Source organism: Chanos chanos, chromosome 7 (genome assembly GCF_902362185.1).
Source record: "Chanos chanos chromosome 7, fChaCha1.1, whole genome shotgun sequence".
NCBI lineage: Eukaryota > Metazoa > Chordata > Actinopteri > Gonorynchiformes > Chanidae > Chanos > Chanos chanos.
The window spans coordinates 34808873-34832989 of NC_044501.1; the positions used below are offsets into that span (position 1 = coordinate 34808873).

Genomic DNA, 24117 nt, shown 5'->3' on the forward strand with positions numbered 1-24117 from the left:
TCATCCCCCCGTTTTTCTCTTCGCGATGATATCATACAGAAGAATCGCACGGTCTCTCTTTTTGTCCGCGCTCTGCCTCTTGTCCTCTCTGAACTCTCCTTCCCAACCTTTTCTCGCCACCTTCCTTCTCTCTCTCACTTTAAATCCTACCGCTCTTTACTGTTTGAGTCAGGCTTCTGGTGATTGGCTGTTGTTAGGGCGGCGTATACGTATTGCATAATCAGTTAGAGGATGAAAGCTTAGTGAGAGAGCGAGAGAGAGAGAGAGAGAGAGAGAGATTAACAGTGCAGCCGACACAGAATCAGGCCTGGCGTATTTCTCTCATACGCGACAGTAGCAGCAGGAGCAAGAGCACTGAAGACGGAGCAATACTTCCTTCGCCAGCGGGTGTGTGAAGGAGCATGTGTGTGTGACTGTACCTGTCAGCTTTAGACAGGTCGCTTGATACCTTCCACCGCTCTGTCACGCTGTCTCTCCTCCTCCCTCTCATCTCAACCACAGGACATTACCACAGGAGCCAGTTTCCCGTTCATTCATTTGTTTACATTCGGGAAAACCCCGGATAAACGGATTTCTAGCGTATTCTGAGCTGACGCGGACAAGTGAGTATTGTGGTGTGGGAGCTCGCGTGTGGTTTGTGTAATTTTGATTATCATTCAGGAGACGTTCATATTTTGGTTTGTAAGGAATGTGTGTCTGTGAGTTAAGAGTACTCCCTTTGCACTTTCCCTCTGTTGCTAACTTTGTTTTGATATCTGTAGTGTACATGTGGTTGTCTGCGTGCCCACACACATTGATTGCCCGGACAGGAATTTGTCTAATGAGTCATATGCGTGTGCATGTGTGAGAAAGAGACAGAGAGAGTGAGAGTGAGTGAGTGAGTGAGTGAAACATTTGGGCAGAGCAGGGTGCATCTATACTGCATCAGCGGTAACGTATCTCGCATCACTCCCACCAGTCACCCAGTGCCCTCAATGAACCCCAAGTCGCTTTGGTCCATACGTGGAGTCCGTGGTGTGTGTGTATTTGTGCGTGCGTGGCGCGCGCATCGTGTGTGAGTGCGTGTTGATAACTATATGTGTTTGTGTATCTTAACTTTTTGTACACTAAACTTTGGGGACTTGATCTCTTGTTTGGCGTACGGATTTGTGCAACGTGTACTTGTGTAATTGTTGTTGTTGTCTGCAAACCTTAGCTGTAGCAATCAGCTGTTGCACAGTCTAGACTTAAATATGTGCCAGACCTTATGCGTAACATAACTACAGTACAATTCATATGGTTTAAACGGTCAACAAATGTAAACGGCCAACAATGTCATCACCTGTGCGGTTACCATTTAACCTGAATTTCAAAGGAAAAATTTGCATCTGCGATGTTTAGGGAGGAAAGCAATGAAATCGACATAAAAAAGACTTCAGTTCAGAGTACAAGTTTGTCTTGTTAATCTTTACAGGTGACTTTGGCCTGAAAACCGACCCCGAGACTCAAAAAACAAAGAAATATAACCTCAAATCTTAAACCGGCTTGCTCTGGTCGCCTCAATAAAACGAAGACCCGTCTCATTTTAAACAGCGATAACACCAGTGATGATTGTTGCACTGTCTCCCCTCCGTATTGCACCATCCGCTCAATATGGGCCTCACAAAAGGGACACATTTGTGCAGCCTGGATGGCCCAGGAGGGAGGGAGGCAGGCAGGCAGAGCTGAGAGCGACAGACTCTTAAGCATTGTTTTGGCACCGTGTGAAGGCTCCCTAACGAAGAAAAAAAAAGTCTTCTTGTTGTTTCAGTTAAATTATTCCGTTAATGAGTTGAATATTCTAACAAAGGCTGTTGAGTTTCTGTAGGCTATGCAGACAGCAAACGTGAAGGCCTTGTTTTGTAGTAACGGTAGTGGAGGGACGGTAATTTGTATGTATTCAGCTAAATAAACTGACATGTCTTTCAATACGATTTCTTGGAATAAATCTATTATCCAAACACCTGTTGATGATAAACAATCTTAAATTGGACCGGTTAAGAGAATTCAAACTTGCCATCTTCCTTTTTTTTCTTTCTTTCTTTTCTTTTCTTTTCTTTTTCTTTTTTTTTTTTTTTGCTTGCTAACACAAGGAGATATAAGAGGTAACATTAGCATTTCCAACAAAGTTCAAAACACATTAGCGTTGTTCATGAGACCATTCACATTGTTGACCGCACACTGTTAGCTGTAAGTAACCATGAATGGCTGTTTCTGTGTTGACTTTTTTAGCCCATAAGCAGTGAGAGGTTAGGTCTGAATAGATCCTCATACACATTGCTTGAATGAACTTATCTGGTGTAATGGAGAACTGTTTGCCATCGTAATGTTCACAGAAACACTCTGCCACTTTCTGTCACACCACTAATGGGCAAACAGAGAGAGAGAAAGAGAGAGAGGATGAGGATGGTTTTGCTAGCCAGTCACTCCCTCACTGAATGTGTTTGAAAAGGAATTGATAAGGGTGATCACTGTTACGAAAACTCCCAACAAGGCATATCAGGAAAAGCGCTGAAACTGGCCCAGGGTATCTCTACCGTGTTGATTTAACTTCGCCAGACCTCACAGGTCTGCGGCCACAAAAGAAAAGAAGTCTAGCAACATTCTCTCTCTCTCTCTCTCTCACTCTCTCTCTCTCTCTCTCTCTCTCTCTGTGGAAAGCTGTAAACTTGCCAAACACATGCTAGGAATCAACTTCCAGCATCTGTCTGTCTGACTTACAAAGATTTTTAACACAAGTCTCTTCTAAATGCTCTCTTTGTGTAGTTCAACTGGTAGTAATGACTATTTTGTCACAAAGCAAAGTAGCAAAACTCAAATTTTTCAGTGAAGTGTGACATAAATGTGCCTGGTTCTTACTTGAAAATGTTAAGTGTTGTTACCTTCTTTTGGGGGGGGGGGGGGGGGGGGGGGGGGGGGCTCAGTTGCTAAACTATTTGTCTCATCCTCGTTCATTTATTAACTTAGTTTCTAATATACTTTCCAGTAATGACTGATTTTTCGCCTCTCTCTTCTCTTCCTCATTGTTGTATCACTGCGGGGCATTTTTGATGCATTATGTAAATCCGATGTCAGACTCGCCGATTTCGTTTACTTTTTTTTTTTTTTTTTAGTTTGGGTGTTGATATGCCTCACTAGTCAGGAACACACATTGACGCACAGGAGTCTTTGAAGACATGGGGGGTGGGTGGGGAGGGATGGTAGAGTGTTAGGGGTTGTCAGGGCCACCCATTAACTCCACAGGTTAAAGTTCTGCTGTGTTTACGAGCTAATATAACCCAGTACCCTACTGGACTCAATGAGTTTTTTTTTCTCACCTGTAACCTTTGGCCTGTAAAAACACCCCAGAGTTTTTGTTTAATTTTATATTTTAGTGGTATTGCGTAAGCTCTGGTTATAATTATCATATTTTAGCAAATGAATATCAGCCCGTGGCGACCGCATGCAAAGTGGTCCCGGTTCCACATTCAAATCTCAAAACGTTTTGCTCGAAATGAAGCCGAAACGCTCGTTCTGTGGAGTGACGGGTTTGAATCTTGTCCATCTGTCTTGCTGCACCGTGCCTTTTTTTTCCAGGCCGATTAAATGACATCGTGCGGTTCTGTTCGTTTCATCACTGACTTGACTGTCTGTTTGTTGAAGTGTACTGAGCGGGCCAGGTTCATCTCATAATGATCCCATTAAATATTTCCACACCGCTGTACGCTAAGTAGTATAGGCATTACTGTATGTAATGTACTATTGAATATACTGCCCCCCCCCCCCCCAAAAAAAAAAGAACCAACCCTGTCGTCTACTGGGACACTCTGAGAATGTCTTACAAAAATCTACGCCAGGATTTTCACTTTGCCTGTGGGGTGTGGAATCAAGTTTGGCATTGAGTGAATCTTCACCAAGTATCGCTGGCACCTTTTTGTGGGACGTTTCTATACTTGTTGTTGACATGTAATTAGTTCACTTCTATTCTGTTTCCACCCTACACTTCTTCCAAGTCACCCAGGATATATATATATATATATGTGTCTGTGTGTGTGTGTGTGTGTGTGTGTGCACGTATGTGTGTATATAAAGAACCTTTATGTGGTGTCAGTTTTGGTCAGATAAAGTCTGCTGTCAGGGACACTGGAGATTATGTGTTTACCAGTGTCATCCTGTGTAGGAGAGACATGCTGAAAATAACGGGACGGAGACGGCTAGCAGTTTTTATTTATGGTGGTAATTACTGGCGTGAACAGTCTCCTACATTCTTGCCGTTTAAAGAAACGGTACAGGTATGAAAACTGACGCTCTCGCTTTTATACACACGAACGTGCGCCTGCCTTCAGAAATACATTTATAACCCTTCTTTTTCAAACAGCAGTCAGTAGTGAGAGTTTTAATGATTTTGAGTCCAGAACTTAACTTCACTCTGAATGATGATTCCACTCAAAATTCGATTTAGACAAAGTTTATTCTTACCTCTTGTCTGGAAAACCAACCCACTCATTGGTCACTTTGACGTGAGCAATTGATTACTCCTGTTACATTTATTACCCCATAGCCAAATTGCTCTTAGACTTTTTCTATTGTAATGGCGTTTATCTATCTATTGTTAAGAGTTGAGTGGTACTTGAACACAAGCCAAAGGGCCTTTTATTTCGGTTCATTTGAATTGAATATGTGATGCTTTGTCATTGATCAGAGTTGAGCCGTTTAATTACTCTGATTGTTTTGTCTTGATTACCTGGATGTGACTGTCACTCCTACAGAGATGTGCTAAATGAATAGGCAACCTCCTAACGCTACAACATGTGATGTCTGAAACCAGGTTTATAACACACACACATACAGACACACACACACACACACACACACACACACACATTTACGTCACTGTTACGACACACACAGCTTGTGTACACAGAAATATACGTAAAAGGGGCAGACAGAGGTGTGTGTGTCTGGAGCGTGAGCTGAAATCGATTTCTTGCCTCAATACTGAATTGTTGCAGTCTGTAAAACTACAGAAAGTGTGTGTGTGTGTGTGTGTGTATGTGTGTGTGTGTGTTTACTCAGTACTGGAGTTGCCTTAACTGTAATGTATTCCTAAAGTTCATTCTGTTGTAAAGTGATGATCAGCTGAGCAGAATCTTCTAGAAACTCCTTGGAAGACTACAGAGGGCCTAGCCACACGCAAACACATATTCATTATGACTAGCTGGCACATGTACTTCTCATTAAGATAGTTTAAAAAACAAACAAACAAAACAAAACAAAACGAAAAACCACACATTTTCCCAGTTCTCCTGCCGAGTGAACAAGGGGTTTTATGTGATTTACCATTTGCACCAACCAAAATGCTTCACTTTTCCTTGCGGTTTCATGCTATCAGTATTCTCATTATCTTGTTCTAAACCGTGCTCCCAAAACACCTCTCAGTTAAGTGCCTTTTTAAGGACAAACAGTCTTCGCTCACTGCGGCCTCCAGCTATCACTTCATTTAACCAGAGGCCCTCATTCGACATTTGATTTCCCAGTCCTCTACCAACTCAGAACCAGTAATGAGTCTGTAACAGACCCAGTTGCCAGCCCGTTGCTGTAGTAACTGGTTCCCCCTCTGGGTCTGTCTTTGATCATTATCTCTGAATTACCTGCTGTCCCAAGTACCTGTAGCTCCAGGTTTTTGTTCCAGCGGGAAGATGCTGAAAAGGTTGCTGAGTCTTGGTCTGTGAGGAAGGGCGGTAAGGTTGGCGTTTTCGGACGAGACAAAGGAGGCCGCCGGACCAGTTTGACCTTGTGAGGGTCAAAGCGGAGCTGTTTTTATCATTCTGACATGCACAGTTCCTCACGGGGTCGTAAACACGACTAAGCCGCCCCACTATCTGATCTCAGATTGGCCTTGAGACCACTTAAACTGTTATCTACAGCATTTAAGAAAAAAACACTCTCTTTTAGTGTGTGTGTGTGTGTGTGTGTGTGTGTGTGTATGTGTGTAATTGTGTGTCTCTGCATGTGTGTGTATGTGTGTAATTGTGTGTCTCTGTGTGCACGTGCGTGTGCGTGCATGCATAGCCGTTATATGATTGACAATGTCTCCTTACGCAGTGTCTGTATGTGTTCTTTGTTCTCAGAGTCTGAAGAACTTTGGAGGTGTGTCATTGTTTTCAGGGTTTTTAAGACTTGTCCTGCTGGTTTTTCTGTTTCAGAACCAAAATCACACTCTGTTGTACATTTCTGACACTTACACTCAGACAGTCTCACACTCTCACGCTCTCACACACACACATACACACACACACCTGCGCACGCCTACATGAACACGCTCTCACATACTTTCACACTCACACACTCTCACATACACACACACAAACCGTACTTGGTGAGAAACAGTCAGAACTGCAAACAGTGGTTGATTTAATCCACACACAGGTGATGGGCTTTCTTTGGGTCCAATGACTCCTTCTGATCTCTCAAAACTTTAGGCAGAGCTCCTTTAACCCCCCCCCCCCCCCAAACACACACACACACACACACTCACACTCACTTCTCCTGCCTCTCAGGGCTTAAGGACCTGACTACTTCACTCAGTACTGCTCTGATTAAGTTTCACATAAGTACTTTTACATAAAAAGACGGCTACTGTTTGAACCGCTCTATTTACATAAGGTCAAGGTTGGATTTCATCTCAGAATCAACTAGCACATGCTTTTGGTACTTTGAATGTGTTAAGGTGGTAATTGTATAGATATTTTGAGTCATATTGTGAAGTTTATTTGGACACTAAATGAGAAAATAATGCCTTTTGTGCATGTGTGAGATTAAAAAGAAAAAAAAAAAAAAGAAAAAAAAGAAAGCATTGTAATGCCATGTTTTGCTGTAGTTTTGAATGTGACCACAAGGTGGCAGCAGGAACACACACACACACGTATTGACGATATAAACTGGTGAAATGTAATGGTTAGGCTGAACTGTTTGGTCGTGGGGAAAATAAGGCAAAATGGGAATACATAAATGTTGTCATAAAACTTCAACAGGTCATTGATTGGGTCTCTGAGGATTTATATAAGTAATTGTTCCCCTGAAGGTTAGGATCCGCTTCGTATATTTTAAACAAAGCTGTTTTCTCACGCCGTTTACTTTTATCGCCCTCACTCATTCTTGTCCCATCTTCATGAAAGATGTCCCCGAACCAGACAATTTTTTCAAATCTCTCTCTCTCTTTCTCGTTCTCCTTCCACCCCCCCACCCCCCTTTCTCTCTCTCTCTCTCTCTCTCTCTCTTTCCAGGATGCTTCTGCATTTGGGAGCGCTGAGGGGGGGCCTGGGCGTCCTCGCTATCAGACGCGCGTGTTTGTTTTCTCGGTCTGCTCATACTCAGCCTCAAAGTGTGGAGTATCGTCCAATCAAGAAAGTCCTGGTGGCCAACAGAGGTAAAAATACAAACGTATCTTCTCTTCCTCCCACTCATCTCCCCCTCTCTGCCCTCTTTTTCTGTGTTCTGATGGTCCCGCATACACTTCACTGAAGGCCACTGCAACCAAAGCAGGAGTTTCCATATCAACCCCTGCCAAACGCCTCAGAAACAACTCCGGTTCTGTTAACATTCCCTTTCTCTCTCTCTCTCTCTCTCTCTCTCTCTCTCTCTCTCTCTCTCTCTCTCTCTTTCTCTCTCTCTCTCTCTCTCTCTCACTCTCTCTCTCTCTCTCTCTCTCTCTCCCTCTCTCTTGCTCGCAGGTGAGATAGCCATCCGTGTGTTCCGTGCGTGTACGGAGCTGGGGATCCGGACGGTGGCGGTGTACTCAGAGCAGGACACGGGGCAGATGCACAGACAGAAGGCAGATGAGGCCTATCTGATCGGGAAGGGCCTGGCGCCGGTGGCCGCCTACCTCCACATCCCTGACATCATCAAAGTGGCCAAGGTCAGGACCAATCAGGCAGTCACGTTCTGCTGATGCCTGTGCTGCTCAGCACCACAGCCACCACTGCCCGTACTACAATTACTATTACTACTGCTCACATTAGTACTACAATTACTATTACTACTGCTCACATTAGTACTACAATTACTATTACTACTGTTAACATTAGTACTACAATTACTATTACTACTGCCCACATTAGTACTACAATTACTATTACTACTGCTCACATTAGTACTACAATTACTATTACTACTGCTCACATTAGTGCTACAATTACTATTACTACTGCCCACATTAGTACTACAATTACTATTACTACTGCTCACATTAGTACTACAATTACTGTTAATACTGCTCACATTAGTACTACAATTACTATTACTACTGCCCACATTAGTACTACAATTACTATTACTACTGCTCACATTAGTACTACAATTACTATTACTACTGCTCACATTAGTACTACAATTACTATTACTACTGCTCACATTAGTACTACAATTACTATTACTACTGCTCACATTAGTACTACAATTACTATTACTACTGCCCACATTAGTACTACAATTACTATTACTACTGTTCACATTAGTACTACAATTACTGTTACTACTGTTCACATTAGTACTACACTTACTGTTACTACTGCTCATATTAGTACTACAATTACTGTTACTACTGTTCACATTAGTACTACAATTACTGTTACTACTGGTCACATTAGTACTACAATTACTGTTACTACTGTTCACATTAGTACTACAATTACTGTTACTACTGGTCACATTAGTGCTACAATTACTGTTACTACTGTTCACATTAGTACTACAATTACTGTTACTACTGGTCACATTAGTGCTACAATTACTATTACTACTGCTCACATTAGTACTACAATTACTGTTACTACTGGTCACATTAGTACTACAATTACTATTACTACTGTTAACATTAGTACTACAATTACTGTTACTACTGCTAACATTAGTACTACAATTACTGTTACTACTGTTCACATTAGTACTACAATTACTGTTACTACTGTTCACATTAGTACTACAATTACTATTACTACTGGTCACATTAGTACTACAATTACTATTACTACTGCTCACATTAGTACTACAATTACTGTTAATACTGCTCACATTAGTACTACAATTACTGTTACTACTGTTCACATTAGTACTACAATTACTATTACTACTGCTCACATTAGTACTACAATTACTGTTAATACTGCTCACATTAGTGGTACAATTACTATTACTACTGCTCACATTAGTACTACAATTACTGTTACTACTGCTCACATTACTACTACTGTTACTATTACTACTGCTCACATTAGTACTACAATTACTACTACTATTGTTCACATTAGTACTACAGTTACTCTTAATACTGCTCACATTAGAGGTACATTTACAAATACAATGAACAATTACTAACACTACTGTTGCTCGTTGTCATAGTATTATTATTCTCACTACTGCTATCACCTTGTTTTCTTGTCAAAGACATTGGATGTTTTTTCTGTGTGTATCCTTCTTCCTTTTTCTACTATCACCAGCACTTTTGCTGCTACTAATACTACAGCAGTTTGATTGTTAGCCTCACCATAACCTCCCTGAAGATAATGAGGTCATAAGACAATTAGCATTAGATTTAAATGGAGCAACTGACTCTGGATCAGCTCACACGCTGGCAGTCAGCACTCCACACAGACTCATAATTATCCCCACAATGATAAGAGGCCTACAGAAATCCTGACCATGCAGCCAGAATTGTCCTTCTGGTCCAGTCCGTCCAGCAGAATCCAGAATAAGCCCCTCATTTACCCACTGCTATCATTTGGCAAGTGCCAGCAGAGAGAGAGAGAGAAAGAGTGAGAGAGAGAGAGAGTGTGAGTGATTGAGAGGGAGAGAAAGAGAGAGAGAGAGCGCGAGCTGGCTTTCATTTAAAAGTTGATTATGATTCGCCTAAATCAGGGTTCCTGCCCATGCTCTCATACTAATCAAACCATTTCCTCCCTGTTTTACACCTCACATTTCCCTCTGTTGCCCCACCTCACCCCACCTCTTTCTTCTGCTAAACTCTCTCTGACCTTTCTTTTCGTCTATCTGTTAAAGTCTGCCTGTACATCACTTATTTAGGCTTCTCAGCACTCTTTGTCTCCCTCTGTCTTTCTTTAAATTTTAATTTAGTGCAATTCAAGTCAAGGGGGCGCCATTGACATCAATACTTCAACAATGCTCCTACAAAAGCCAGATAAAAAAACTGCACAAACAACATGAAATTACCATAATAAAGTACCAGTGTTGATACAAACTGTGTTTCTCTCTCTCTCTCCTTCTCTCTTTCTCTGTTCTGTAGGAGAATAACGTTGATGCCATCCACCCTGGTTATGGCTTTCTCTCCGAGCGGTCGGACTTTGCACAGGCCTGCATGGACGCTGGGGTGCGTTTCATCGGCCCTTCCCCGGAGGTGGTGAGGAAGATGGGCGATAAAGTAGAAGCACGTGCCCTGGCCATCCAGGCTGGTAAGGTTCTACAACACCCCCCCCCCCCCCCCCCCCCCCCCTAAACCGAGACCGGACTTTGTGTCTCCGCAAACAGACAAAACACCTTCGCTGATAAGACCGGACACTGGTCCTCCTTTTAGGATGGCGTTCCTATCTACTGAAGAAGAGTAATGCACATACAGTCGACCTTGGTTGATTTCTGGGGTCAGAAATGTGTACAATGGTTTTTAAATCTTGTGTGATATTGAATCTGTTCTGGCCCGGTAGGGTGTCTGTGGTACTGTGTAGGTCTTCCACTCTGCAAAAAAAAAAAAAAAATGTTTTGCTATATTAGTTCCTGTTTTTCGTCGGTTGTTATCTTAACTCTCCTGAACTGCTGTTTGAGATGGCTCTAATAACAAAAGTGTTTTTGTGTGTGTGTGTGTGTGTGTGTGTGTGTGTAGGTGTCCCCGTTGTGCCTGGTACAGATGCTCCCATCTCTTCTCTACAGGAGGCGCAAGAGTTTGCCAAAACCTACGGTTTCCCCATCATCTTCAAAGCCGCCTACGGTGGAGGAGGTCGTGGTATGAGGGTGGTTAGACAGTATGAGGTGTGTGTATGTATTTGTGTATACACTAGTGTATGTGTGTGTGTGTGTGTGTGTGTGTAGGAGGCTCTGAGGACGATTACAGGGGTTTTTAAAATGGTAACATTGCTTTTCAGAGATGGTTGTGTTTAGATTTTGTCTTATAAGCCTCCGTAAACAAGGTCTGAATTGGTCGAACGTATCGAAATGTCATCCGAGTTGTAGGCGTCGCTCGGCCGTATCGACAGAAGTGCCTGATTTTTTTTTTTTTTGTGCCGGCCAATCAAAAATGGACGGATTACCTGATCGGCCGACGGGCGGACTGAGCCGCGGAGTGGCAGAAGACCCCTGTGGCCTTTCAGATTAATAATAGAAGGCTGTATTGATGATGGATGTGTGACTGCTCAAGTCGGTGGTTTGACTGACTGACCGACTGATTGACTGATGTATGTGTAGGAACTGGAGGAGAACTATCAGAGGGCCTACTCCGAGGCCCTCGCCGCCTTTGGAAACGGAGCTTTGTTTGTCGAGAAGTTCATCGAAAAACCCAGACATATCGAAGTACAGATTCTAGGTAAGTGTGTGTGCGTGTGTGCGTGCGTGTGTGTGTGCAGATTCTAGGTAAGTGTGCGAATGTTCAGATTCTAGGTATGTGTGGATGGACAGATTGTAGATAAGATTGTGTGTGTGTGTGTCTGAGTGAGTGCAGATTGAAGGTGAGTGTGAGAAAGAAGTTCTAGAACATTCAAGTGTGCTGTATCTGTTGTTCAAGTTTAATGTAATTTGGTGTGTGGGTGTGTGTGTGCACTGTATCTGTTGTTCAAGTTTAATGTAATTTGGTGTGTGTGTGAACTGTATCTGTTGTTCAAGTTTAATGTAATTTTGTGTGTCTGTGTGTGTATGTGGGTAAGTGTGTGTGTGTGTGAGAGAGAGAGAGACTATTCTCAGTATGATTTATTAGCTAACCAGTGCTGTGTTTTGAGTCATTATGTTCTGGTATTTTCTCTCATTAGCTGTGATTTGTACCTATAGAGTTGGACGCTTAGTCAATATGATACAGCTGTAGCCTTCACTTTGCTTTTTGAGAGAGAATGCCTTTGTGTCGAGGAAGCCTGTGCGGCAAACTTAAAACAACCAAAAAAAAAAAAGCCACTACCAACAGAAGCACTGTCTCTCTCTCTCTCTCTCTCTCTCTCTCTCTCATTTGTAGTTGTCTATCTGTTTAGTGCTAATTGTGCTTCTAATTTCTACACCTTGTTGACATACTGACAAGGTGTGATACATTCCCAGCAATTAAATCTGAGGGCTTTTTGAAAATATCATCAGCTTTACAAAAAACAGTGTAACTAATGCAGGCTGGAAGATGAAGGATAAGATAAATCAAACAGATTTAAACCGCTTTTTATAAAAAAGCTTTTTTTGCATCTCTTTTTTTTTCTCTCAGACAGCGTCTTTCAGTACACTGATGCGCGCGCACACACACACACACACACACACACCCACACGCTGGGATTTTGTTTCTTACAATGCAAACAAAGTTGTTTTACTTTTCCTGGAGTCATGTTAGAATGATAAGTATTCATCTCACCTTCTTTCTCTCAATCTCAAATTCAAGTTCCAGTGCTGTACTGACAAGACAGTCTGCACTTCATAACTATCAGTGTGAGGAGAGAGAGACCTATAAGACTAACATGAATATGTAAACGTGTGTGTGTGTGTGTGTGTGTGTGTGTATATATGTATATATACTCTGTGTGTGTGTGTGTGTGTGTATATATATGTGTGTGTGTGTGTGTGTGTGTGTATGTGTATGTGTATATATGTATATATATGTATGTATGTATGTATGTATGTATATGTATAAATACATATATATGTAAATGAGAAGTAAGAGGCGAGGAGGGGGAAGAAGAGTAATATAACGATAATAAATGTTCTCCTGGTGGCTTCATGTCAATTTCTCTCTCTCTCTCTCTCTCTCTCTCTCTCCCTCTCTCAGGTGATAAGTATGGTAATGTAATCCACTTATATGAGAGAGACTGCTCAATCCAGAGGAGACATCAAAAGGTGGTGGAGATTGCACCAGCCGCCCAGCTCGATCCGCACCTGCGTGACCGTCTGACCGCCGACTCAGTTAACCTGGCCAAGACGGTACATATACATACACACATATATATATACACATATATACAAACATATACATATATATATATATACACACACACAAACATGTGTTTATATACATACACACACACACACACACACACACACACATATATATATACACGTCTGTATGTGTATATATATACATATACATATATACATATGTGTGCATATATGTACATATACATATATACACACGGACACACACAGACACAGACATGTGAAAGACACTTACTGCCACCTTGGAGATGACATGAGTCAACTTACCTACCGTTAATAGCAACACTCAAACTGATCTCATGAATAAGTTGTCAAATATTGACAGTTGGGGGGGAAAAAAAAATGTCAGCAGGAGATGTTTAAGTATGTTTGCATAAAAAAAAAAAAAAACATTCTTTAGATCATGTGGGGAAATCGAAATGAGAACCGTGAGACGTGAAACAGCCGACACAACGTACGGGGCTGGAACCTCCTCACACACCGACAGGTTCCGTCAAAAATATGTCGAGCATCCACGTTTTTCCAAACGTCAGTGTTTGGCATCTGTTTCATTACACCAGGTAGCTAAAGTAACTTCAACACACACACACACACACACACAGAGACATAAAACGAGACAAAATTCATACGTTGGCGTGCCTGTAGAGCTTGGTTCAGATTTTGTCGACACTTTGTGATATCGGCGAAGCAGAAATTTGCTGACGTGTTGCTCAGTCTGCTCTCTTGGGTAATCTGTTGTGTAACATGTCTGAACGGCGTAGAAAAGGAAACTGCAAAGAAGTCCCAGACATTATTCATCGATTGAGCGGGCACTCATCTCCGCTAAAGACGGCTTAACGCGCTGTCGAGCGGCTCTCGGGCTCTGTCGTTACGAGGGCCGTCCGCCCTGGCTCGCTCCTGAAACGTCTCTTCGGGAAACCGGCGTGCGAAATTGAATTAGAACACCTCGCTTTGTGATGTGGCTCTGGGGGGGTGGGGGGGAGGGGGGGGGGGGGGTTGGGGTGTTCCTAAAAAAAAGACGCGTGTTGTCTTGAATCGCGACGGCACGTTTAGAAGGAGGAGGGTTTGACGTGCCGCTAATTTTTTTTTTTTACTCTTTATGCCCTGAGGCAAGTGATTTTGGAGTAGGTGTTAGGTGCCGAAATGAAAGGTGGGGGCTCGGCTAGGTGAAGAGAGAGAGAGAGAGACAGAGAGAGAAAACACTGAAAAAGTGTGTGTGTGTTTGTGTGTGTGTGTGTGTGTGTGTAGGGGAGGGTAGCATTATAAAACACTGTAACACAACAAGTTAGACAGCTCGTGTGTGTGTGTGTGTGTGTGTGTGTGTGTGTGTGTGTTTGTGTGAGAGAGGGACAGAGTGCCCCATTTCTGTTACCAGTGTAATTTGTACAGAGATGTTCTGTTTTATCTTGTAGTAGAGATAACAACCCAGTGGTTATCCTTTAGTGAGGATTAAGTTCCTGGAAACTCTCTTAACCGCGCAAGCTCACCCTAATACACCACAACTCTCTATTCATACGCCCCATGACACACTGCCACAGTTTCTGTCCTTTATCAGGGCACATTGCAAATGAAGCACTTTTGAACTTTTTTTTTTTTTAACTGAAGAAAAGTAGAATCCAGGCTTTTTTTTTTTTTTTTAATTCTGAGTGCCACTCACACACACCCAAACAAACTTACAAAGTATCACTTCTGGTGTAAAATATTCATAGTTATTAGGGACATTGATGGCATATATCTGTGGATAGATGATGAAAGTGTGTAACTGTTTGAAGTCTTCCAAAGTCGTGATGTTTGCTGATGAAGCACTTCTGCACTTTTATGTGGGAAGTTGGTGAGTCTGTGTTTATGATGTGCTATTGCTTGAATGTTTATTTTTGTATTTTTTTTCCTGAGGGAGGTGACATTTAGATAGTATAAAGTGAAAATGAGACCAGAGGACAAAGAGAAATCAACCCTGTCATAGCAGCTGGCGTTGAGTGTAAGGATTAATCCGGGCAATCTCTCTGTCGAGCCCAAACACAGACACACACGCGCACGCACACACACACAAACTAAAACACACTCACACAGTCTCTCTCTTTCTCTGTATCTCTCTCTTTCACACACATGCACACACACACACACAGGATACTATGTCAGTCTCTAAAATCCATAATCCTCCTGTTACTGCTTCTGACTCTCATATTAAGATTAGCAAAGATGACCCAATGTCTCTCTCTCATTCTTAAGCCAACAGACTAGACATTGGTGTGTGTGTGTGTGTGTGTGTGTGTGTTTGTGTGTGTGTGTGTGTGTGCGTGTGCATGTGAGCAGAAAGACTGCTTTCTATGCAGTATCTGTTTGCCTCTTGACAAACTGTAGCTTGTCACGTTTGACAAGTGCTTGACCTTAATGAGAGTATTTATATTTTTCCTGTTGAGTGACTTAACCTGTTTTTGGCAGGCAGAGTTGACAGGGAGAGGGAGACTGACCGACAAGAAGAGGCGAAGAGACAGAAAAGTAAATCAATACGGGGAGGAGTAACGTCCGACAAACCATATGTTGAAAATGTTTCTCAAGTAAAGCGGCTAAAACGATTTACTAGCCTGCTGTTAGTCGAGACTTCTAAACAGAACCCAAATCCTAGATGTTGCAATTTATACTAACCAACGACAGATGGCGCTACTTACCTCAAACAGTGCTACTCAATAGGCGTGTTAGAATTTTGGTAAATTGCGAAATATCTTGAACACTAGACAGCTCTGGCAATAAGGCCCGCTACTCGAGGTATTATAACTGTGTCAGGTGAGTTAACGTTTATTGTTTAGACCGCAATAAACCAAATCAATAGGTTACAAAAGGTTTTGAAATAAAGGTTTTTGAAGTAGCCTACATATCGTTTATCAACTTAATTACCTCCATCATTTAGAGACTTATTCACAATCAAGACGACATTGTTTTGACGTGAATATGGCCATTACCGCACGGCGACACTTTTCTTTCAGTTCTACCTTAACAAATCAATCTATTGACGGGCCATAGTCATAAAAAAGTAATTCCAGATTTGCCGCGTTAGAACTTTTAATTTCTCGCCGCAGACTTACGGCATAACTCCCTAAGTGCTTTACCTGTCAACCATCAACGGAAACAGGAAATAAAGAAGTGTTTTCGTCTCGTGCCATAAACGTAGATTACACTTAATTAACACTGAAATGTCACGGCGCCGCTGCCTAAAAATAACATGAACTAAGATAATTTAGTGTTACCGAAGCAATATTGCCATATCTTATTACTTCACAATATGACGACAATCAAGCATAAGACTGCGACGTAATTGACTCCTCATTACATGGACTTGTGTTCATTTGGGAGCTCAGATATTCTCTGATCTCTCACTTAAAGTTAATTTATCGCTGGGACAGACACCTAATGATGGGAAAAGATTTAATTGAACACATTTATGGTACGCCAAATGTTAATTGAAAACTGTTTCAGAAGAACGTCATGGCATATGTAGAAACATTTAGTTTGTGTCTGTATATGAAGAGGGAAGGTTATTCCTGACCCGTGATCTGTGACGAATAACCAAACGGGGGGAATATCTGGATGGGTCGATGGAGGGATGAATGAAATGATGCAGGGGGGAGGGGGGGAATTAGAGAGAGGTATGGATAGGAGGAAGAACTTGACTAGAGAGAGAATCAGAGGGAAGTGCGCGAGCGACAGATAGCGTTAACATACTGGATGAGAAACAAAGCGTAGGTAAAGGGAGAATACGTTTTGTTACAGAGCATTAAATTAGAGGATGGTTGACAGTGATGCGCTTTGTGCTTTTGCCAACGTCTGTACGTTCTATTCCGCATCCCGACCCCCCCCCCCCCCCCCCCCCCCCCCCGCCTCTTGTCTCTTTCACGCGGATTTTCCTCCCTTTTTTCCTATCTCTGTTCATTCTGCCTTTCTTGCTCCTTTAGTGTTTTCATTTGTTATATTTTGAATACCATCTACTCTAACCAGGGCTATCTCATATTCTCTTTTAGTTCTCTCTCTCTCTCACCCTCACTCTGTCTCTGTTTCTGTTTCTGTCTCTGGGGTTACTGTGTGTTTATTTTGTTCATGTGGCTATATTGACTGCCTGATTGATTTGATACCGGATTGTGTGACCACTGGACTTGTCTGTGTGTGACTCTGTCAACAAAGGGTGTTTTTATTTTTCAGCATGGGCAGCTAGAACGTGTTGCTGGCTTTGTAATATGAAGGATAGGGTGGCAGGAAGAGACTCTCTTTCTCTCTCTCTCTCTTTCTCTTTCTCTCTGTGTGCATGCGTGCGTGCATGTGTGTGTGTGTGTGTGCGAGAGACGTCTCCCATACATAACTGCATTAGTTAAAGGTGATCAGAGCGGGCAATGTAACCACAGGGCAGATGTGTCAAACTTCAGGCTGATTGCCCCAGTTCAGCTGAAATCATGTAAGGTGAGAGAGAGAGAGAGGGAGAGAGAGAGAGAGAGTGAGAAAGAGAGAGTGAGAGAAAGAGAGCGAGAGAGAGCAGAGGACACTTTATTTCTGCCTATTCTTTTCCCTGAAAGAGAGAGAAAGACGGAAAATGAGAAAGAGAGAGGGAGACAAAGAGAAAGACGCATAGACGTTACTTCCCTTTGGCCATCGGAAATTTAAGCTCCTCTGTCTGACAGACAGAAGAAAAAATGCGGAGAACAAAAACCGAGAAAAAAAAAAAAAACGAAAAAGAAGCCGAGCAGGGTCAGAGACAGAGAGAGAGAGAGAGAGAGAGACAGAGAGAGAGACAGAGAGAGAGAGAGAGACAGAGAGAGAGACAGAGAGAGAGAGAGAGACAGAGAGAGAGAGAGAGAGAGAGACGGGATGGAGGGCGTCGAGTGAGGTCGGAGCGGTTGCTGACAGTACGAAACTGGAGAGGAGAGGAGTAAATAGTGTCAGGAGGAAGGAGGAGAGGAGAAAAAGAACGAGGGATGGACAACGTCCCGTGTCTGTGAAGGACGTCCTTTCGTCCCAGAAATGAAAGAGTGCGGTAATTGCGGGGCATGCGCGGTTGCCTGTACGTGTCTGTCCAACTCAAAAGCTGCTTCGGCACGCGGGGAGAATCAGTCTGTCTGTAACGCGGCGTACAGTAGAAATGATTTATGACTTCTGACTCACCGTGTTGACACGGGCAAAACTGAGCACACCGCAAAAGGGCAAACACCTCAGTGAGATGCCACCTGGGGTCAGTTTTGCACACACACACGCACGCACGCACACACAGACACGCACACGCATGCAAACACACACAAACACGCATTCTGCAAACACATGGCCTTTTCCTGTTGACTTATTTTCAATTACGTTACATGAATTATTATTTCTCTTCAAATCTCTGGTATTTGCTTTAAAAAAAACCAAATGTTGAGGCATTCGTAGGAAAATGAAAACTTGTGTGGAAGCCTTGAAAATTTTATTCTGTTTTTTTTTTATTCTGTTTTTTTTTTATTCTGTTTTTTTTTTTGTTTTGTGTAGCAGCACAGATCATTCGCGGGTCAATAGTGCATTGTTTGATCTATCTCTTCTCTCTTTTCTCTTGTCTTCTCTCTTCCTTCTCTGCTTTTCTCCTTTGTTCCCTCTATCCCTCTGCTCTCACATGCTAAATGCACTTAACCTCACACATAAACAGAAAAAATCGAAAGAGAGAAAAAAGGAGAGGGCAGAATAAGACCCCGCATCCTCTCAGTAGACTCTCTCTCTCTCTCTCTCTCTCTCTCTCTCTCTCTCTCTCTCTCTGTCCTGTGCAGGCTGCTTTAAGTAATTTACTGAATTTTAAATATTACAAACTGCATAATAAACTTTGAAAGGACATCCACATTCTCCTTCTCTCTCTCTCTCTGTCTGTCTGTCTCTGTCTCTCTTTGTCTCCCTCTGTCTGTTTGTCTCTCTCTCCCCCCTCCCTCTCTCCCTCTCTCTGTCTTCCTCCCCCTAATAAATCATATCATGCATTGAAATGTAACATCACTTGATTTTGTGTATTTATGTCACCAACCAAATGCATAAATTTGAATAGAATATTTAATCACTCATACAATACGGTCAAATTTGAATAAAAACACAGACACCCCAACACAGACACACACACACACACACACACACACACTAACGCATATGCACGCAAGCACGTTGCACGGATGCATGCACATGTATTCTGCGAGAGTAATTTATTCACAGAATTGAAATAACCCTAACCACTCAACCCACCATTTTTAATCACATCCATTGCCAACCCTGTCGTGTTCATATATCTGTTCATTCCGATTCCGAGTGTGTGTGGACGCGTGTGTCTGAATCCTCATCTGTGTTTTAAACTTTGACTGTATGACATGTCTCACTTTTCCAGAATCTGTGTGTTCAGTGGGTTTCACCAAATGTGATCGAACACATTCTCCCTTCTCCCTTCCTCTCTCTCTCTCTCTCCCTTGCTCTCTCTCTCTCTCTAAGATTTGAATTTCAAGTAGCTCTATTGGCATGACTGTGAATGTGTCCCAGGTTTGGTTCAGACTGCTGGGACATGATTGGTTAAAGGCAAAGGTAAAGGTGATTGGTCAAATCTTACTCAGATGTGATAAGTATGGGTAAAAACCATGTCAGCAAAAAAGACCAAAAAAAAAACACAACTGGATGAGAGAACGTGACCCCCCCCCCCCCCCCCCCCCCCCCGTTTCATACACACACAGAGAGAGAAAATGCAATGAAATATAACAAAACAAAAAAAAGAATGGCGAGAAAGAGAAAGGGAGAGAGCGAGAGTAAGGAAGAATTGGCTCTTTATTCGTCCAACGGGATGTCTCTCTTTCTCGCCATTCTTTTTTTTGTTTTGTTATATTTCATTGCATTTTCTCTCTCTGCCCCAATGTCTCTCTTTTCCATCATTCTATCTCTCTCTCTCTCTCTCTGTCTCTCTCTCTGTCTCTCTCCCTCTCACTCTCTCTCTGTACCCTCCCCCCCAAGGCAGTGTTCAGTGCTGCAGAGTGGGAGTTTTTCAAATGATGCCAAACCTCTCCCAAACAGACAAACCCCTTGTGAAGAAAGCCCTGCCAAGAAAACTGCCTAAGAGGACCCCCCCACCCCCACCCCCACCCCCACATACACACACACACACACGCACACGTTTTGCGCCAACGATCAGCTGACCCGTTCAGGCACATGGATAGTCAACAGCATATTACTGAAAAAGGAAACGGTTTTGCCTGAAACAACTTATTATTCAAATGTTGAAGAGATGAAATGACATATGATCTGAGTTTTACTTCCACCACACACACACATACACACACACACACACTCTTTTCTCTACTTTTGCTCTGAGCCGTTGTCGGTATCTGTGTATGTCTGTGACACACACTAGGGAACTCTATTAGCTGGCAGACGCACAGAAAAATCTGGAACACCATGGAGAGTTTTCTGTTCTGTTTCATCTCTCTCTCTCCCGTTTTTCCCTCCGTTTTAATTAAGTTGTTCACCCAGGAACACTGTCAGAAATTTCTGCATATTTGATACCTTCTAAATGCAGGCATAAAAAAAAAAAAAAAGAATGAAAAAGAGAGTGAGTGAGAGAGAGTGAGTGAGAGGGAGAGAGAGGGAGAAGGAAAGAGAGAGAGAGAGAGAGAGAGGGAGATAGAGAGAGAGAAGAAAACAACTCTCTTGCATAAGTGTTTTGAAGTAGTCTCCTGCAGTCTAGGCACAGATACTGCACTGGTGTTAACAAGCTAGCTGGTATTCCTTAGAGGGTGTGATGAAAGTGCTTGTGTGTGTGTGTGTGTGTGTGTGTGTGTGTGCGCGCGCGCGTGGGCGTGGGCGTGTGTGTGCATGTGTGCATGCGTGTGCATGTGCTCACACTACTTCCAGGAATCCCCGGGCTCTTGACCGATCCGGTGTCGCTCGGCCCTTTCAGTCCTCACCCGCGCTGCCCCCTCTGACACGTGTGCCGTTCCCATGGCGACGGAAGTTACACGTATATCGCCGGACCCGCTGTCAAAACCTGGCAGGACACCATGGGGTGGTTGTCATGGCAGCAGCTATAGAGCCCGTGGTTCGGGACTCTTAAAACTTTGGCTTCGTAAAGTGAATGATAGCATGCGTGCGCGCGAGTGTGTGTGTGTGTGTGTGTGTGTGTGTGTGAGAGACAGAGAATGAGACGGGGGAGAGAGGGAGGTGTAATTAAATACTCATCTAGCCTTGTGTTTTCTTCTTTGTTTTTCTGTTTGATCTGTCACCCCCTTTATTACCTCACTCAGGGCCTTTGTGTAACTGCACCGAGAGAGAGAGAGAGAGAGAGAGAGAGAGAGAGAGAGGGAGATGGAGATGGAAGGATGGAAAGAGGGAAGGAGTAAGTGAGACGAAGGAGGAAAGAAGAGACAGTGATGTAGATTTGTGGAGAAAAAGACACACTAACTCACTGTCACATACATGGACAAGAAAGAGAGAGAGAGAGAGAGAAAGAGAGACAGAGAGAGACTTGCTAGGTTATTTGATGCTTTAGAGCTGGAAACGATGACAGATGTATTGATGAGGAGAGAGCGAGAGAGAGAGAGAGAGAGAGGGAGAAGGAGAAAGAAAGAGAATAAGGAAGAGAAGAGAGTGAGAGGGAAATGAAGGGAAAGGCGAGACGCTGAAAAGTGAGGGCAAACACAATAATGAGGAATAATAAGATTGCCTACATTCAGACCATACTTTATTTTGTTTTTTATTTCATAGTCACTGTTTCCATGGCTACAGCTACTCTGCCCAGAGATTCTTAAACACAAGCTTAGGAATTGTAGCACCGATGTGTTCTCTCTCTCTCTCTCTCTCTCTCTCTCTCTCTCTGTCTCTCTCTCACCATATATCTGTCTCTTTTTCTATACCTCTTTATATCTTTTTTCTTCCCTTCTTGCACTCACTCGTTTTACGCTTATGATTGTTTATGAGGTCAGCTCAACACTCGCGTTTTATCACTCTCCTGCAATTCAATTCAGTTCAATTCAATTCACTTCAATTCAGGCTGACCTTTTCTGATCTTATACAATTCGATCAAGACCCGTCTCATCTGGTCTAATTCGATTCAGTTCGATTCGGCCCCATTTAGTCCAGTTGAATACAGTACGGCGCGGAGCATGCGAATCTGGTTCAACTGAAATTCGGTTCAGTTTCGGTTTACATTCAGTTCAGTTTAACACAGTCTGCTGATGTGACAAAATTCTGCAGTTGTATTTGGAAAGATCTCTATGTACATTATATAAGTCTAACCACATTTAGTTACATATACGCGCACACACACACACACACGCGCACACACACACTCACATACACACACAGTACGATTATAAAATATATAATCACTTCAGTCAATCTAAGAATATGAGTCAGTGTGTTTATCTCTCCCACATGTTCTAAACAATCTGGCAAACAGAGGGAAATGCAGTAGCACCAGAGCGATCGACAATGAAATGAATTTTTACACTCACATCCTACAGTCCTAGGTTCATGTTCACTTCATTAACGGCATAACAATGTCTCCCTCTTTATTGGTCTCAATTAAAATGCTTTATTGACTGAGAACACTTTTTTTTTTTTTTTAATAATGCTGATGTAGAAATTAATGAAACGAACAAACCTGGAGACAAGTGTGGTAATTACATATGGATGGAAATAATTGAAATTTGTAAATGATGATGACATCTCTGCCTCTACTTGTAGATTCATCTCTTCCTCTCTTTTTTTTTTTCCTTCAAATTTGTCTTTCGTTTCTACCTCCGATTTTCTTTTTTTTTACCCCCTGTCTTCACCTGTTATTTTTTTTTCTTTTCTTTTCCTTCTTATTCCTTGTATTATTGTCTGTCCCTTTCATTCTGGGACACATCTGTAGGTGCGCGGTCGCCATAGCAGCGGCGTGTCCGTCAATAGGAGGGCAGATTATAATCGCACGTGTCATCTCAAACACAGCTGATCAAAAAGACACCCTGATTACATTTCTCTGTCTCTCTCTCTCTCTCTTCCTTTCTTTCCCTTTCTCTCTCTCACACACGTGCCCCTTCTTTCTCTCTCTCTCTCACTCTCTCTCTGTACGCCATCTGTCTTGTCTTTACCCCCCCCCCCCCCTCCATTCTTCTCTCTCTCTCTGACTGTCAGTCATATTGCCTGCAGTCTAAATAGCTGCTGCTGGCTATGGAAGGTAGTTGGGGTTTTTTTTTTTCCTCGTTTTCTGTTTCTATCTCTCTCTCTCTCTCTCTCTCTCTCTCTCTTCTCTTCTCTTACCCTCTGTCCCCTCTTCATCCCTCCTGCCATCTGTCCCTCTCATTCTTCACCTCCCTCCTGCTTGGCTGTCTGTCTCACTCCATTTTTTCTCTCTCTCGCTCTCTCTCTCTCTCGCGCGCTCTCTCGCTATTTCTCTCCGTAGAGATTTGTGCTTGCATCAGGTTGAACCCTGTCAACACGGTCACCCTAGTCAGTCTAGATTAAAAAGAGTCAAATCCTCTGGAGAATGAATGAAAGCCACCCTGAATGAATGGGAAGACTGAGGTAGCGTTGACGTATAGACAAATTAATGCATTCTGGCAAATAAGGCTGTGTCTGCATTTATGCGCCATCCAGGTGTGGAATATGAACTGTGCCTGTGCGGATGAATGGACTCCAATTGTATTGCGGATAAATGAAGTCTATCTCCGAGTGTGTATTTTCGAGCGCGTGTGCGTGCGCGTGCGTGCGTGCGTGCGTGTGTATACGCAAGAGTGTGAGCGTCTGCTCTTGGCATGCTCTGTCAGATATGGGATTAGGGTGCAGCGTTGAATTGTGGGGAGAAATTGGATCAGATTACAGTGAATTTTGGCACGGGATTATCCTCAATCCCTGCTGTGTTGCCAAGCAGCTAGGATGAGAATGAAGAAGGGAGGGATAGAAAGAGAGAGAGGGAAAACAGAGAGATGAAGGATG

General features: G+C 42.8%; 1 protein-coding gene across 1 annotated transcript in view; it reads left to right on the forward strand.

The window, feature by feature from the left end:
* The first annotated feature begins 254 nt into the window (after positions 1 to 254).
* pcxb (pyruvate carboxylase b) overlaps positions 255 to 24117 on the forward strand; it is a 130639-nt gene continuing 106776 nt past the window's right edge. Inside the window, exons 1-7 of the mRNA XM_030779490.1 lie at positions 255 to 602; positions 7284 to 7426; positions 7731 to 7915; positions 10298 to 10463; positions 10889 to 11034; positions 11467 to 11584; positions 13010 to 13161. Coding sequence (XP_030635350.1) covers positions 7285 to 7426; positions 7731 to 7915; positions 10298 to 10463; positions 10889 to 11034; positions 11467 to 11584; positions 13010 to 13161 — 909 coding nt within the window. The 5' untranslated portion in view covers positions 255 to 602; position 7284. The remainder of the gene's footprint in view (positions 603 to 7283; positions 7427 to 7730; positions 7916 to 10297; positions 10464 to 10888; positions 11035 to 11466; positions 11585 to 13009; positions 13162 to 24117) is intronic.